Source organism: Grampus griseus (assembly GCF_964374135.1).
Source record: "Grampus griseus genome assembly, chromosome: 4".
Classification (NCBI taxonomy): Eukaryota; Metazoa; Chordata; class Mammalia; order Artiodactyla; family Delphinidae; genus Grampus; species Grampus griseus.
The window spans coordinates 140936631-140953064 of NC_138997.1; the positions used below are offsets into that span (position 1 = coordinate 140936631).

Consider the following 16434-nt stretch of genomic DNA (forward strand, 5'->3'; position numbering starts at 1 on the left):
GTCTGGCCTTTGTGGCCTCTGTCCCCAGCCGGGAAGGGTCCCTGACTCTGTGGTGTGCACCCCATGCCCACGCACCCCCAAACCCCACACCCTGAGCAATCAACTTGGAGGCCTAGAAAAGACTCAAGGCTGAGGAAGGAAACCAGACACCGCGGAGCCGATTCCATTTTTACAAAGTTCAAAACGAGGCAAATGAATCTATACGGTGAGAGTCAGGGTGGTGGCTGCCTTGGGGGCCCCAGGGGGCTGCCTGGGGTGCGGGGCATGTGTTTTCTTGGTCTGGGTGCTGGTGGCTTGGGTGTGTCCAGTGTGTGAGATTCATGGACTCCTCTGTGTGTTACATGCCAGTAAGAGAGTTTTCCCACAGAAGTATAAAACCACAGAAGAAAACACAGGGGTATATTTTGCTGACACCAGATTTGTCCGTGGATTTTCAGATATGACACGGAAAGCGTGAGCCGCAACAACACAATAGATAAGTTGGACTTCATAAAAATTAACAACTTTTGTGCATCAAAGGACGTTATCAAGAAAGTGAAAAGACAAACTATAGAATGGGAGACAATATTTGCAAATCACAGATCTGATAAGGGTTTAGGATCAGAATATGTAAAGAGCTCTTACAGCTCAACAACAAAAAGACAAACAGTCCAGTTAAAAAATAGGCAAACGGCTTGGACGGACATTTTTTCCCCAAAGAAGACACAGGAACGGCCAAGAAGCAAATCAGAGATGCTCAGCATGACTGTCATTCAGGAAAAGCAAATCCAAGCGACAATGAGACACCACCTCACACCCACGAGGGCGACTGTAATTAAAACAAAATGGAGAATAACAAGTGCTAGTGAGGATACGGAGAAACTGGAACCCTTGCACATCGGTGGTGGGGATATAAAACGGTGCAGCCACTGTGGAAAACACTGTCAGTGCCTCCAAAAGTTAAACACAGAACTACCATACAACCCAGCGATTCCACTCCTAGGTATTTAGGAAAAAGGAAGAGAACAAGAGAGATAGAAACCTGGGTCCACACAATAACGCGCACGTAAATCTTCACAGCAGCGTTATTCCCAGTAGCCAGAAGGTGGAACCCGCCCAAATGTCCAAACGTGAGTGTGATAAACACAACGGCAGATTGTTCAGCCATGAAAAGCCACGTGGGGCCCCCAGGATGTCTTATAAGGACACTCGTGTCCTTACAAGATGAGACAGCAGAGCTCTCTGCCACGGGAGGACACAGGGAGAAGGTGACAATCTCCAAGCCAGGAACCCAGTGCACTGGCACCTTGATCTCGGACTTCCAGCCTCTAGAGCCGTTGTTTAAGCCTCGCAGTTCGTAGCACAGCAGCCCAAGCCGACTGAGACAGGCTCACGAAGTCCAAAATAAAAGTGTCCTCACCCCTTGCATCAACCCCCACTGCTGCTCTGCTCTGTCTCGCAGTGGCCACGGTGGCCGGGGCGTTCCACGCGATCGGAACCCAGCAGCAGCCCCTGCTCCGTCAGAGCCCTTTCCTCCCTACAACTGTCCTGGAAGGGCCTCAGTCATCTGTGCCGTCACCCCAGCCCCCAGCCCGGGAGGCAGCGCAGCCCCTTACCCAGGTGGGACTCAAGATGGCGCAGATTTTGAAAGTGTATCAAAAGCCCATGAGATTTTGCGGTGCGTGGTTTGAAAACGATGTCTTGTGCCTTCTGACAAGCGGCTGTCATCTTTAATCAGACAGAACCAGGCTCGTTAGGAACGCAGCCTCCGGGGGCACAGAGCGAGCGCTGTTCCTCAGCGGTACCCAGGCAGAGTGGAGGGCACTGAGCACGGCCCTACCGTGGACATTAGGGACCGGCTTGGCAGTGTCTCTGGGCTGCAGAAACTCCCTCCCCTCCCTGCAGAGACGAGCAGCCAACCCCTCCCCCCTCCCCCAGCTGTGGGAAGCACGGAGGGATGGGCCTTCCCTACCCCATGGGAAGCAGGCACCCCCTTTTCCTCCCTAAAGCCATCCATGGCCTCTTCCATTCCCTGGAGAAGCGGCTGTGCCTCCGCCTGCTTTGGGGCCCTCCCCTGGGTCCCCGCTGCAGGGCACACATCCCCCAGCCCAGCTCCCAGGGGCTGCTCCGGGCACAGCCCCCAGTTTGAAGCTTTAGTCTCCTTCGTGAATGACCAGAACTGGAACCGGATCTTGAAAGCCCTGATCTCCAGGGCACACGGATCAAATGAAATTTACCGAGAAGCTAATCAAGATCTGTAGCAGGAAGGATGCAGTCGGGGGAGGGGGGAGCATCTGGCAGCCCTCCCAGCTCTGTGCCATGTCAGCAAAGACCCTCCCCAGAACCCCTGACTCAGCCCTGCCCCCTCCCCATTGCTGACGCCACAGGCCTCGGGACAGGCTCGCTCTGGACTCGGGGTCTTGGGGGACCACATGGAGGCTGGCGTGGCTCCCTGACTGTGTTTGGGCTCTGTTCCTCTCTCTCCCCCAGCTCCAGGACTCGGGTGACCGCTCCAGGACTAAGCCTTGTCCCCTCGTTCTCTGCTGTCCCAGGCCCTAGAGCAGAGCTGCACGCAGAGGGGCTGTCCCATAAAGATGTTCTGAACGAGAAAACAGTACCCACCAGGCATGCACAACGGGGTCCTAGAGGACAGGGGGGTTCTGACCAGTGAGTGTGGGAGCAGCGAAGTGACATACTCCACCTCCAGGCACGTCAGCTATCAAGGCTCTGAGAAGTCCTGCAGTAAGGACGTCGGTGTGGCGCCCTTGCCGGGCTTCCTCAACCCAGATGCCCGGGAATGTGCGGACGGACCGATGGTTAAGGACCAGGACAGAACACCCTGATCCTCGCTGGGTGCTGAGCAGGGCGTGGCGTCAGGCTGAAGGCAAGTCCACGTGTGTCTCTGTGTGTCTGTGTGTGTGTGTGTGTGAGTCTGTATGCGTGTGCATTTTTGTGTCCCTGTGTGTGTCTCTATGTGTGTGTATCTGTGTATTTGTGTGTCTGTATCCGTGTGTATCTCTGTGTCTCTGTGTGTGTCTGTGTCTATGTGTGTAAGTTTGTGAGTATTTCTGTGTCCGTGTGTCTGTGTGTGTCTTCGTATGTGTCCGTGTGTCTGTCTTTGTGTGTGTGTGTGTCCGTGTGTCTGTCTTTGTGTGTGTGTGCGTCCGTGTGCCTTGTGTGTGTGTGTGTCCGTGTGTGTGTCTTTGTGTGTGTCCGTGTGTCTGTGCGTGTCTTTGTGTGTATGTGCGTCCGTGTGTCTGTGTGTGTCTTCGTGTGTGTCCGTGTGTCTGTCTTCGTGTGTGTGTGCGTCCGTGTGTCTGTGCGTGTCTTTGTGTGTGTGTGTGTCCGTGTGTCTGTGTGTGTCTTTGTGTGTGTGTGTCCGTGTGTCTGTGTGTGTCTTTGTGTGTGTGTGTGTCCGTGTGTCTTTGTGTGTGTGTCTGTGTGTGTCTTTGTGTGTGTGTGTCTGTGTGTGTCTTTGTGTGTGTGTGTCTGTGTGTGTCTTTGTGTGCGTCCGTGTGTCTGTCTTTGTGTGTGTGTGCGTCCGTGTGTCTGTGTGTCTTCGTGTGCGTGTGTCTGTGTGTGTCTTTGTGTGTGTCCGTGTGTCTGTGCGTGTCTGTGTGTGTGTGTGTGTGTCCATGTGTCTGTGCGTGTCTTTGTGTGTGTGTGTGTCTTTGTGTGTGTGTGCGTCCGTGTGTGTCTTTGTGTGTGTGTGCGTCCGTGTGTCTGTGCATGTCTTTGTGTGTCTGTGTGTGTCTTCGTGTGTGTGTGCGTCCGTGTGTCTGTGTGTGTGCACATGATCCAGAAGGATGAAGTCTAAATGCTAACGGTAGTTTTCCTGGGTGATGACATTCATTATAGATGATTTTTCTTTTAGGATAAACAGGTATTCCCTCTGAGAGTGTTTTTAAAATAAACACGTTCATTAAGTTTTAAGAAGGGAGCGAGAAGCTGGGGTCTTGGGAAGCTGACTTCACCTCTGTCCTTAGGAAACGCCTTTATTTGTTCGGAACTCAGGGTTTGTTTTCTCCCAGTGATAAAAGTCCTGCTGGCTTAGGAGGGTGAAAAGTGCCAAGGAGAAAAGAAAAGAGGAAGAAATAAACACACCAGCGTAGGGAGTCGCAGGAGAGGGTCCATTTGAAATGGAGAAACTATCAGCTGGCCGCCCCCCTCCCTCCAGGGCTCCTCCAGGTCAGGCAGGGGGACCCCTGCCACCGTCCTCACCGGGAACTCCGCCCCCAGGCCAGGCTGGGACACAGTGAGCCTTCAGGAAGGTGAGTAGTGGATGGAGAAGGGAAGGAAGGGAAGAAGGAGGGAGGGAGGGAGGGAAGCACAGAGGAAGGAACAAAGGGAGGGAGGGATTAATTAGTGGTCCCAGGGGGACCCTGGGCTTCTCGTTACCATGGAGACAGCCAGGCTGCAGGAGGCAGGTGGGGCTCAGACAGAGGCCCCGCCAGGGTTATAAGGAGGATGGGGCTGGCCAAGACGCACCCCATTCCCCGCCCCCGCCCACCTGTTCCTGCTAATACTGTGAGAACCAGTAGAGAACAACGTGATGGCGGGGACTCAGCCAGGGACCCCCTCTCACTCAACACCCCCTCCGCTCGTCCAGCCCTGGGCTGGTTGATCTGCTTAGACCACCGTCCCCTGGCAATGCACAGCCACCTTCCAGCTCTCTCCGTGGAGAGACTCCATCCCCAGGAGCCAGCACTGCAGCAGGGCTGCTCCCAGCCCCCTACCTCTGCTCCTTGCCCTGCCCCCCCCACCCCAGCCAGCCAACCCCGCGACGGGGAGGGGGCTTGTGTCAGCCCCTCCCGGGTCCCCACCGGACCCAGGACGCTCCCGGCATGGAGCTGGCTCATCAGGACAGACACCCCAGACACGCAGGATGCGAGACAACGTGCAGTGGAGGATGTTAAATATTTCGAGTGGCAGAGGGAGTGGGGGGGCTGCACTACCGCCAAATGCACACCTCACGGCGGGCGCCCCGCGCAGGTTGGCCCCGGGCCCGGCGCATGCAGACGCGCACAGACTGAGGGCTCCCGCAGGGGCGGGGAAGAGGCCCGGGCTGCTCCCCTACTCCAGCACCTTGGGAGGCAGAGCCGGTGGGGTGGCAGGTGCCCTGGGGGCCTTGCACCTGGCTGATCTGCCCTGCTCCCTGCAATCCCACCCACCTGCAGCCAGTGTGGCGTCCCCATCGGCCCAGAGAGCTTCCTACCTGCACGGGGTCCTGGCGCCACAGCCCAGTCGGAGCAGTCGGCCCCTCGGCCCCTGTCTAGCCCCGCTCCCGGGACAGGCTGGCAGGAACAGGCAGTGTGGCCGTGAGGACGGGGGCAGAGAGCGGGGGCACAGAGATGCCCTCACCCTCCAGCCAGCGGTCTAGATCCTTCTCTTTCCTTTTCAGGTCCTGTCCCCTGCCACCTGCCGGCCCTCAAGAGCCCACTGCACGCCCAGCGGGGTCCTAGCACGGCGGCTGCTCCCTTCCGTGGAGCCGGCTTGTCCCCACCCGCCTGCCTGCAGCTGCCGCCTCGCTGGGGAGGAACCTCAGAGCTGTGCAGGTCCCGCTGACTCAACTGCCACACACCGCGGAGCTCGCCGCCCGCAGGGGCGAAAACAAAAGCATTCATCTTCCCTGGGAGGCTCTTTATCCTCCAGCCCCCATCAGCTACCTCGTGGCCGGCGCTGAGCTGGGGGACACTCCGCAGACACGACCCCTCGGATCCCCGAGGAGGGTCTGGTGACCGGGCCGCCAGGGCCGGGGCTGGCGTGTCCCGCCCACCCCAAAGGGTGCCGGAAACGGGCCAGGCTACAGTCACACACCTGTGGCGACAACTGCTCAGCCCACAGAGCCTAAGATGCTGCCCGCTAAGGCCATCAGGTATCGCAGCGTGGCGGGAAACAGCACACAGCAACACCTACGCAGGGGGAGGCCAGGCGGTCGGGCCAAGAACAGGCACCGGGAGCCCGGCTGGGCCTCCTGGGCTCGGCACACGCTCTCCCAGACACACAGACACGAGCCCACAGAGTGAGGGCACCAAGCAGGGTGGGAGGGGGCCGGCGCTCTGGGGAGCGGCTTGAAGAGACGGTGCAGCGGCTGGCGGACCTGGACAGGTGAGGGTGACAGGTTTCTAGTCTCTTTAAACGGGGGCGACTTGAGCTGTTTCAACAAGCCACCAGGAGGATGCCTTGTGGCCCCCAGGGAGGAAAGGAGATGGCAGGGTAAGGCTCCAGAGGAGGCGGGCGGGGTTCGGACCGGAGCACAGGGCTGGGGGCTGTGGCTGGGAGGAGAGACAGAGCCTCCGTCAGGAAGGGCAGGAGCGGGTGGGGTAGAAGCTTTGCAGACAGCCCTGAGTGGCGTCTGACCCTCTCTCTGTTAAGTCTTAGACAAGGTCATTGTGGCTGGCCGGCTGCGGTGGGAGGGCAGCAGCCCAGGAGAGCGAGGAAGGTCTGGAACAGTCTTTTGGGGGAACAGAGAGCAACAGGCTTGAACCGCCAGGCACTGCGGCAGGTGGGGCCCTGGCCGGGGGATCCTCCAGGAGCCTCGGTGCTGCTGCCGGAGGGGGCGGCTGCCCAGACTCCCCCAGGGCAGGGTCTGCAGCAGGGTCTGGGTGAGGAGAGAGCCCTGGAGAGACGGGAGGGCCAGGTGAGACGTCACCGTGGGGTACGGCGGGAGGACGCATCCTTCGTGCACGTTCGGAGGATGGGGGTACAAACATGAGGCGTGATCACCACCCCAGAAAAACATACAAGACATTCATCAGATGAGATGGCAACAGTCTCATCACGTGACCACCCGCCCAACTCCGTCAGAAAGACATGGAGCCCCCAGTGTAGAAACAGGCGATGCTGACGGAAGATAACTGAAATGCAAGAACTCTGATTGGCTAAAAATGACAAAGAAGACCCGGCACCACTAGGGGTGGGAGGGAAGCAAACAGCAGCGAGGCCCCACGTTCTCCCCTATCAGCTCGACACAGGATTTCATAAAGATTACACCCAGGGTGGGAGATGGGAAAGATCGCGCTCTGTTGATAAGCACGTAAATCAGAATAAACTTTCTGGAAAGCAATTTATGTGTCAAGAACCCTTACAAAGTTCATGGTTGTTGGCTCAGTTTCTATACTTCTGTGAATGAATCTTAAGGAAAACTAGAAATGCAATAAAAAAAGATGTTCATCTCAGTGTTATTTATCGTAGTAAAAAAGTGGAAAACGGTGTTATGTCCAACAATGAATGATCAGCCTAAAACATTCTGGTCTACTCCTACAAGGAAATACAATGCAACACTGAAACACTCTTGTGTGTGATGCACCTGGAAATGTTATCTTGTGAGACAGATTCAATCACAGAGGACCCCACAGAGCGGATGATTCCATCTATATGATGCGTCCAGAACAGGGAACTCTACAGACCCAAGTAGATTGGTGGCTGCCACGGGCTCAGGGTGTAGGGGAGGAACAGCTAAGGGGTACAGGCTTCTTCTTGAGGTGATGAGAACGTCCTAAAATGGACTGTGGGGATGGGTGCACAGCTCTGTGAAGATACTAAAAACCACCGAATCACACACTTTATGCGGGTGAATTGCGTGGTGTGTGAACTATATTCCAATAAGGCTGTTTACAAAAAGACCCATAAAACACAAAACAAAAACATAGGAACCTATTAAATAAGACATGGGAGTTGAAAAAAAATCAGGATATAATGTATAAATGGTGTGATGCCAACTCTGACATGTGGAGAGAGAAAAAACTGGAAGGAATCCAGCCAAAAAGTTCAGCTAAATATGATCGCATGTCTGTGACTTCCCCCCTTATTTGTGCTTTGCAAACTCTCTACAGTCAATGAGGGTGTAATCCCAGCCCCCCCGCAGGGACCTCTGGGCGTAGAAGGGCACAGCTCTGCACAGAGCCTGGGACCATTCCCGCTGTGGCATCTGGGAAATGGGGAGATGGTGGGGAGGGCCTCACTGCCCCTGGGTGGGTGTGGCCACCCCCTTCCCCTCCCCGCTACCTGGAGCTGAGGCCCTGGGGCAACTCTCTCCCTGCAGCTCTGATGTCAAGTGTAATTTCAAGAAAAGCAGCTCAGTGCTCAACGTGCAATTCACCAAGGCATTCTGAGCCCGCTAAGACTGGGCTCTAGCTGTGGGGCGGGTAGCGCAGGAGTCCTCGGGGATGCGGGGATGCCCAGCCCTTCCTGGCTGGCCTCACGGCCTCCGGCCTCAAGTCCAGCCTCAGCAGCAGCCTCTAGTATGCAAATCCGACCCAGGCTGTCCAGGGTTCAGAAGCCCTTGTCTGGGAGGGTGGCCTGGGCCCCGCAGCCTCAGACCCCAACCTGTCTTCCCACCCCCAGAGGCTGCTTCTGTGACCTCCTTGGAAAAGGCTCCCAGGCCCCTTGGCTGGGTCAGGGCCCCTCCTCTCCCACTGCTCTGCCCCCTCCCCACCCCCCAGGTCCTCTGGTTACCTCTGCCCTCCCCAACAGACCATACGCTCGCCGAGGGATGGCCCATCCACCCGCCCCAGCGCAGAGCCCAGGAGGGGCTGCAGAGTGGGGTGGGGGGGCCGGCTGGGCCAGAGCATCAGGGGGGTGGGTTTGGTCCTGTGCACCCCATGGAATTGATCTTACTGAACAAATGTAGCCAAGTGCATAACACGTGTTATTTTCACAAAGCGGCACACCCATGTAACTACCACCCAGACCAAGAAACGCACCTGTCAGCACCCCAGAAATGCCCCAACCTGAAATCGCTGGGTGACCTGCCCGCCCCCGTGGACCCCGCCCTGCCTCCCAGGCTCCCTGTGCAACTCGCCAAGCCTCAGATTTCCCATCTAGATGCCAAAGGGCTGAACCAGGATCGCAAGTTCTTCCCACCTCACTGTCAACGTGTAAAGGGCACAGGTGAGAGAGTGTTGCAGGGGAATATTCCTGGAGGAGGTGGCACTCACTGGGCAGACCCTGCAAGGTGCCCTCTGGCAGAGCTGGGAGGCAGAGGCTCAGGGGTGCGGGTTCCTGCACAAACATACACCCCAGACGCCACGAGAGGCACCTTCTTATCCTCTCTGTTAACTCCTAGGGGGCGGGCAGACCCCCGTGCCCAGAGAAGAACTTAGAGCGGGCGAGGGTCATGCCTGCAGCCTCCAGGCGGCCTCCTTACCTCCAGCACGTGCCCCGTGATGTACTTCTCACAGCCATCGCAGCGGATCCCGAACTTGCTGTGATAGTCCGCCTCACAGTAGGGCAGCCCATCCCTGCAACAGAGCCGGCAGTCAGGACGGCGGGGGCACCCCCGGGACCCCCAAGCCCTCAGAGTCCTCGCCAACGAGAGCGGCCACGTCCAAGGGGCAAACGCCCACTTCCTCCTACTCTGGGTAACAGCACAGCCCTTGAACAGCGTGTATGGGGCACTTACAGGCACCAGCACGGCCCCTCGGTCATCAGGGCAGCCCCAAGAGAAATACCACAAAGATCGTCCCATTTCACAGGTGGACAAACTGAGGTGCCAGAGGTGGGGCCGCCCGCCCAGGGGGCGAGCGAGGGCTGGTGGAGGGCTCCAAAGCCTGAGCGCAAGGAATCAAAGCTGCGTCTGGGAAATAAAAGACGTGTCCGCAGACGGGGCTTTTCCTTCCGGTTCATTCTGTCAGATGTTTAACAACCGGGGTGGGAAATAGTCTATTTACGCATTGGGTGGCTTCCTGCTCGTTCTGAAAGGGGTCTGGGGCGCTGGAGAAAAACGTGAGCCGACAGGGGGGTGTGACAAAGCCGCCCACGGTGGAGACCAGGTCTGAGGGTGACAAGATGCCAAGTGGCAGGCGTGCCTTGGGACCGACCCTCACCCTCCCGGGCGTGGCCGGGAGCTTCCTGCTCTCGAAATCCGAGGGGCGAGGGGCATCAGGCTGCGCAGGAAGGAGCGATGCGTCCACGCCCCCCGCGCACAGCAATGGCGGGCTTCCTACGCGCCGCGCGCGTGGCTCGTGGCTTTGGGAAATTGGGACGAGCGGGACACGTCGTGGGCACTGCTCATGAATATCTGGGCAGCCGTGGGCGGGCTGCTTAAATGCCGAGCCCCCTTCACTGAACTGTAAGGAGAAGCTGGTTTGCAGGTGGTGGACGGAAGACAACGCAGACACAAGGCCTGGACAGTGTCTGGCCTCCGGTCGGAGCTCATTAATTATCACTATGGGGTCAATGCCACGGGACGAGTGGCAGTGACGGTGTCGGAGGTGGTGCCAATGCTTCCTGCTGGGCAGCGGTGAGTGAACAGGCTTGCACTCAAACGCCCAGAGTCCCAGCTGTCACTGAACCCGTCTGGGCCTCAGCTTCCTGGCTGTAAAGTGGGATCGGTAAGTGCAAGGTCTAAGGAAGACAAGGTATGGCCGGCACCTGGCACCCGGTGGCCATCGCCAACCGGGGCTGTCCCCCTGGCCCCGGCTCCAGCCCAATGGGACTTGGACGTGGAGGCGAGTGGCCCGGGGGGTGCAGGGTCGGGGGCGTTACTCTGGTGCGTCATCCCCCCCTGCCCCCAACCCCGCACTGCCGAAGTTGCCGTGTGAGCCCCAGTTTGGTTTTGATTTTTGCTCAGCTGCTAACAGAAGGTGAGATTTCTCGAGCTGTTGGGAGACTGCAGCTAGTGGCGCCCTCTCTTCCTCAAAGCTCAGGACCTCGTCTGGGTCACACAGATGACGGCAGGAGGGTTGAGGTCCCGGTGTTTCTCTGCAGCCTCAGAAACGAAGCAGCCCTTCCTTCCACAGGGGAGGGGACATGTATATTGGGCCCTTAGGGTCCACCTTCAAATGCCCTGACCTCTCCCCAAAAAAGGCTGTACATGCAGCAAATCCAGGAGGTTCAAAGATGACGTCTCCATGGCAACACCACCACGCCCTCATCACGAATTCCGGGCTGTCCCAGAGGCTGCTAAGTAACGCACACGCTGTGTGGGTGAGAGGGGCTGCAGCGCTCTGGGGGCTGGGCATCATTTTGTTTTATTTTAAGTGCTCTGTCCCCAAGGCTGCCTTGGCGTGTCACTCACCCCTTCCCTTTACTATGACAGAGGCAACAGGTCCTGGACCAAGTGGCCAGAAACCCCCCCAGCCTGACCCAGCCTGGACAGAGGCTCATCTTGATGTGGGGACTCTCACTGGCAATGTTTGATTTTGAGATAATTGTGGATCCAAACACAGTTGTAAGAAACGGGACAGAGAAACCAGGACGGCCTTCCCCAGGTTTCCCCAAGGCTCACATCTTACAGAATTAGAGTACAAGGTCCACAGGAAATTGACACTGGCACACGCAGCGACCCGATTCGGATTCCCCCAGTGTACACCCGCTCTCGCGTGCACATGCGTGTGCATGCATGTATGTGTGCGTGTTTTATTCTCGGAAGTTTTATTGCAGCGGTTTTTGACCCCAGTCAATTCCTGTGATGGTTCTATTCCCTCAGAGCATCAAGAACTAGCACAGTCTTTGATAGAAGTTGCCAGAAAAGCCCCTAACTGGCAGGAGGGAGCCGCTCTGCACTCAGAGAAGCTGCTCCTTTGAGCTCAGCCTGTAACCCTTCCCTCCCCGGTGCTGTCTGGGGGCTCACCTGACTCAGTTTCCTGATCTCCAGGGATTAGAATGCACCTGGCAGACCAGCTGCCTCTGCTTAGGGCCCGATCCCCAGAAGCTCCCTCCCCACTGCTCAGTGCCGTTATCCCCACTGGATAACGGTGCTCCCTCCGCACCCCAAACCAGCCACCGCTGCATCCTGAGCACACATCAGGGACCCTGTGTCGGCCAGCGGGAGCTGCCGATGGCCCCGCGGCAGAAGACAGGGCTGCGCCGTCACACCTGTGACACCCGAGCCCGGTCAGCCCTCTCTTCCTTGCTCTGCTGCCGGCCTCGGCTGACGTCCAGTTTGCATCCTGCAGGGGGTGCAGGCACCAGCAAGGGGGGCGAATTCCACGGGCGAGGGTGACACCAGGGGCGGTGTGGGGAGGTGTTTTACAGGGTCAAAGGTGGGAGCGCTAAAGTCTCTGTCCCAGTGAACAGAAAGAGCATGGGAGTCTCTGCAAACCACACTGAGGACGCAAGGCTGGTAGGGAGAGGGGCTCCCCCGGAGGAGCTGGCAGGAGGGTGGGCACAGGACGAGCCCTGCCCCGCCCCCAGGTGACAGGCCAGCGAGCCCCGCCCACTCACTTGCTGATATACTCCGCGTTCAGTTGTTTCCCGCACGTCTTGCACTTGAAACAGCCCAGATGCCAGTGTTTCTCCAGGGCCACCAGGGACTGGCCATTTTTGATCTCCACTCCGCAGCCCTTGCAACCTGGAAGAAAGAATGGAGCACAGCCGTCATCCTCGTGGGTGTGGGCGAGAGGCGCAGGGTGGCGGCCCTGCACCGCTGGGACTTCAGACACCCCAGGGGCAGTGAGAGCGGGCCTGGGGACGGGACAGACGGAACCGTCCAGCGCGGCCGTTATACGACGGCCAGAGTGAGCGCGCGTCGAGCGCCGACTGCGTGCAGCCTGGGCCGCGCGCCTGGGATACCAGGATGAACTAGACAGAGGCCCCACCTTCCAGAGATGGGCGTCCAGGCCTGCGGAAGCAGATGTGGACTTGCACAGGGGCACCCTGCAGTGGGCACTGCCCCAAGCATGGCCCGGGCAGCAGGGTGCCACGATGGCAGGAGCTCTGGGTGGCCTCGCCTGTCCTGCTCTGTTGGCAGGTGGACTTTGAACCTAATTGTGCCCCCCCACCAGGAAAGGTGCCGCTTTAGAGAGGTTGGAGCCCCGATGCCTGTCCTCTGAGCGCTCGCCTGCCGGGGTGCCCCTCCCAGGAAGCCCTCCGGCCCCAGCTTCTGAGCTCCTTCTGTGGCCAGCCGTGCCACATCCCGGATATAGGACAGTGGCCACCCGCGCTTGCGCTCCCGGCCTCAGCCCAGGTCGGAGCCAGGCCCCAGGAAGCACCTTCACCCCCGGTGATGGGGGCTCTCCCTCCCATGGCCCCCAGCCTGGTCTGGGCCCCTGACTGGTCTCCCCGCTGCCCCTCCAGCCATGCCCATCCCTGATCAAGCCCCCCCCCAGGGTCTCGGGTGCTCAGGACACGGCCCTGCTGCCTCCCGACCCCTCCAGCCATGGGCAGCCACACCAGGGGCTCCCACAGTCAGTGCCACGTGTGCTGAAGGACCAGGGGGTGGAGCAGGCCGGGCAACGTCAGGGGCAGAGACAGGCAGCATGACCTGCCTGGGGCGTGCGTGTGTGTGCACGTATCTGTATCGAGTACGTACACGTGTGTCTTATGTGCATGTGTCGTGTCTGATTACGTGCACTGGTATCTTTGTGTGACACGTCTGTGTGCAGACAGGTATATCTGTGTGTGACTGTGTGCAGGGGTGTGTGTGCAGGGGTGTATCTATGTATGCGTGTGTGTTAGTGCCTGTGTGTGTGGTGTGTATGCATGAGTGTATGTGTCTGTGTGAGTGTGTGTCCCTGCGTGAGTCTGTGTGTGTGTGTAAGTGTGTCTGTGTCTGTGCATAAATGTGTGTATGTCTGTATGTAGGTCTATCCGTCTCTGCGTGTGTCTGTCTGTGTGTGGCTGCATGTGTGTGTCTCTATGTGTGTGTGTGTCTAGTATTTCCATGTATATCTGTGTGTGTTGGGGACATGACAAGGGTGGGGCCTTGGGGACCCCAAAGGGCCCTGATGAGCAGAGGCGAGCAGGGGGTGCCCTGAGGGACTCAGCATTTCCTGGGCTCAGCCAGGCAGGGACCCCCCCACCCTAGATGAAAGAATGGGGCCCAAGGTCCAGCAGCCTGGCTCCAATCCTGGCCCTACTCCTCGGGGTCACACTGGACAAGGCTCTTTCCTCTCCGTGTGGAGCCCTGTTTCCAGCCGGGGGGTGGGGCGGGGCAGTCACATTCAATGACGGATCTCATATGAAGACAGCAGAGCCCGCACGTCTAGGTGCTGATGCTGCCGGGACACGCCCGACGCACGGCGGGCTCGCCAGACTCTGCTCTGACAGGGATTTGCTCTCCTTCTGGGCAGAGCCCAGCATCACGTCATCTTTAAGAATAAAAAATATTTAGTATCTACAGAACTGTTGGTCAAACTCTAGATTTCTTAATTTACCACACCATCAAATCCACTGGCAACCTTGGAAAAGACCCGAAGAACAGGCTCAAACCCCGAGGTCCAGGGCTGGGAGGGAAGAGGGGACCTCCCAGCCATCTCAGGATCATGGAGCCCAGCCAGGCTGGCGGCAGAGAAGAGCTCAGTGAACGAACGCCTGAATGCATCGGAGCCAAGAGGAAGCTCCCTCCTCAAGTTCAGGAGGCATCAAGACCCCTCCCCTCCCACCCCCTCAGTCTGTCCCCAGCAGAGCAGGGCCGACACCGCCTTCCAGGGCTGGATCCGTGCACCTAGTGGGTGACCGCGGGCACACGCGGTACGGTCTGTGCCAGCGCCTCTTGACCAGGGCCATTTTGCTGCCGGGGGCTTTGGGCTGTGTCTGGACACAATTCTGGTCCTTCCAACTGGGCGTGGAAGGTGGGGGTCGTGCCCCAGGGGCCCGGAGGCCAGGAACGCTGCTCAAAACCCTCCAGGGCACAGGTCGGCCCCCACCACAAAGAATCGTCAGGCCCCAGATGTCAACAGCGCTGAAGTCGAGAAAGCCTGCTCAGGGCCTCGGTCCAGGTCTTCGCAGACGGGCAAAGCCAAGGAGCAGCCCGGACCACGCTGGGCCTGGGGGGAGGCGGGGCACGGCAGTGGCTGGAAGCCAGGCTGTCCCCGCCAGCTGTGTGACAGTGACCGAGTCACTTCACGTCTCTGTGCCCACTAAGACAGGGACGCATTTTATGGGGGTAGTAACAGGACCAGCCTCACGCAGCTGTCATGAGCTAACAGAGACAGGCGTGTGGTGTGAAGGATGCGTTTGAGGAATGAATAAGCGCACGTGAGCTGAACGCTCGAACTATTACCGCTGTCGTCTCGAGGGGGACACCTCGTGAGGGGCCGATTCCCTGCGGGAAGCCCCCCGCTCTGCCTCTTCCTGGATCAGCAGTGTGCCCGCCCCCAGGGCAGGGTCCGAGGCTCCGGGCAAACGTGCCACCTGCCGCCGGGGGGGACGTGCTCCGCACCTCCACACCGCCTCCTTGTCCCCGTAGACTCGGGGTAGAGTCTCACTAACAGTGAGCCGTGAACGTGGAGGCCAGGGCCAGGTGCGAGGACTGTTGTCATGGAAACGGCAATCCTCATTTTCTAAACACATCTGGAGCTCAGCATAGCTTCGCAGGGCTTTGCAAATGACAGGTGAATCTTCTGTGATGAATCCACTCGACAACAGCTGTCACTGCGCAGACGTCCTTGAGGGAGTGTGTCCCCACTGCCCGGGGGCAGGAGGGGGGCACACTTTGGCCTGGAAGGGCCAAAGCCTGCCACCCACTCATCCTCGCACCCTGGGCCTGGCTCTGCCATCACAGCCACAGGATGGACCTAGGCCCCTTCCCCAGCATGACCCTTCTAGAACCTTCCAAAAAGTCTCCTTGTTTCCCCTCAAGTGCCCCCTCCTCTAGCAGACGCGGTCATGGGTTCGAAGGCCCGGCTCTGCCACTAACTCGCATGGGACCCAGGACGTGTCAGGGGCCTCTCTGAGCCCCAGCTGTGGACTCGGGCTGGGAGTGGGGTGCAGGGTCAGACTCCCTCGCCCACTGTCCTCCTCAGATCTAACTGGGAGTGGAGGGGGGTCTGGGTCGAATCTGAGATTGACCTTTGATGGCAAGGAACCGACAGAGTTCTAACTTTAAAATGCCTGAGACGTTACGGGCTTGGCTTGCGATTTCTCTAAGGAGCCCGGGCCAAGCAGGAGGGCCTGCGAGCATCTGCTGGGAGAGATAAAAAAGGTTCAAGTGCATCCCACCCACCGGGCTCTGCACTGAACTGGCGACTCGACCCCCTCACTGCAACGCAGTGGCTGGGGGGCGGGGAGTGGCGGCCAGGAGGGACATTGGTTCCTGGGGGCTACAGCACCCTACAAGGCAGATGCACCCCACAAGGCAGCCACTGCACCCCACAAGGCAGCCCGCATGCCTGCTCCCCCCTTGGGGCCCAGCCCCTCCTCATCTTTCCACGTCACCCCCTCATTTAACCTCAGCCTTGCCACAAGAAAGGCTCACCCCATTTCCAGAGGGGGGACCGGGGCTCTGAGCCCGTCACCCACCCCTGATCACATGGACAGTGCAACCCCACGTGGGCGGAAGACACAGAAGCTCTGAGGGCCACAGCCCAGGTGGAGGCACGTCCGAAGGCCTGAGGACCCGCCCCACCCACAGGACGGCCCCTCACGGGCACACAGCCAGCAGAGGCCTTGGATGCCAGGGCCCTGCCCCTTCCCTCCTGACTTCGGTGGGCCTCCTGATCCTGGCTCCGAGAGTGACCCCAGGTTCCGGGTGTGACCCCGTCCTGGCTGGGCTGGGCCCCAGCAGGTGGA

At 58.9% G+C, this 16434-nt stretch overlaps 1 protein-coding gene across 2 annotated transcripts in view; it reads right to left on the reverse strand.

Moving 5' to 3' along the window:
- Positions 1–16434, reverse strand: part of ABLIM2 (actin binding LIM protein family member 2) — a 129206-nt gene that overhangs the window by 76594 nt on the left and 36178 nt on the right. For both annotated transcript variants that reach the window (XM_082653968.1, XM_082653967.1), the window contains exons 5-6: positions 12148–12274; positions 9128–9221 (exon numbers count right to left, since the gene is read on the reverse strand). In XM_082653968.1, the coding sequence (XP_082510094.1) occupies positions 9128–9221; positions 12148–12274 (221 nt within the window). The remainder of the gene's footprint in view (positions 1–9127; positions 9222–12147; positions 12275–16434) is intronic.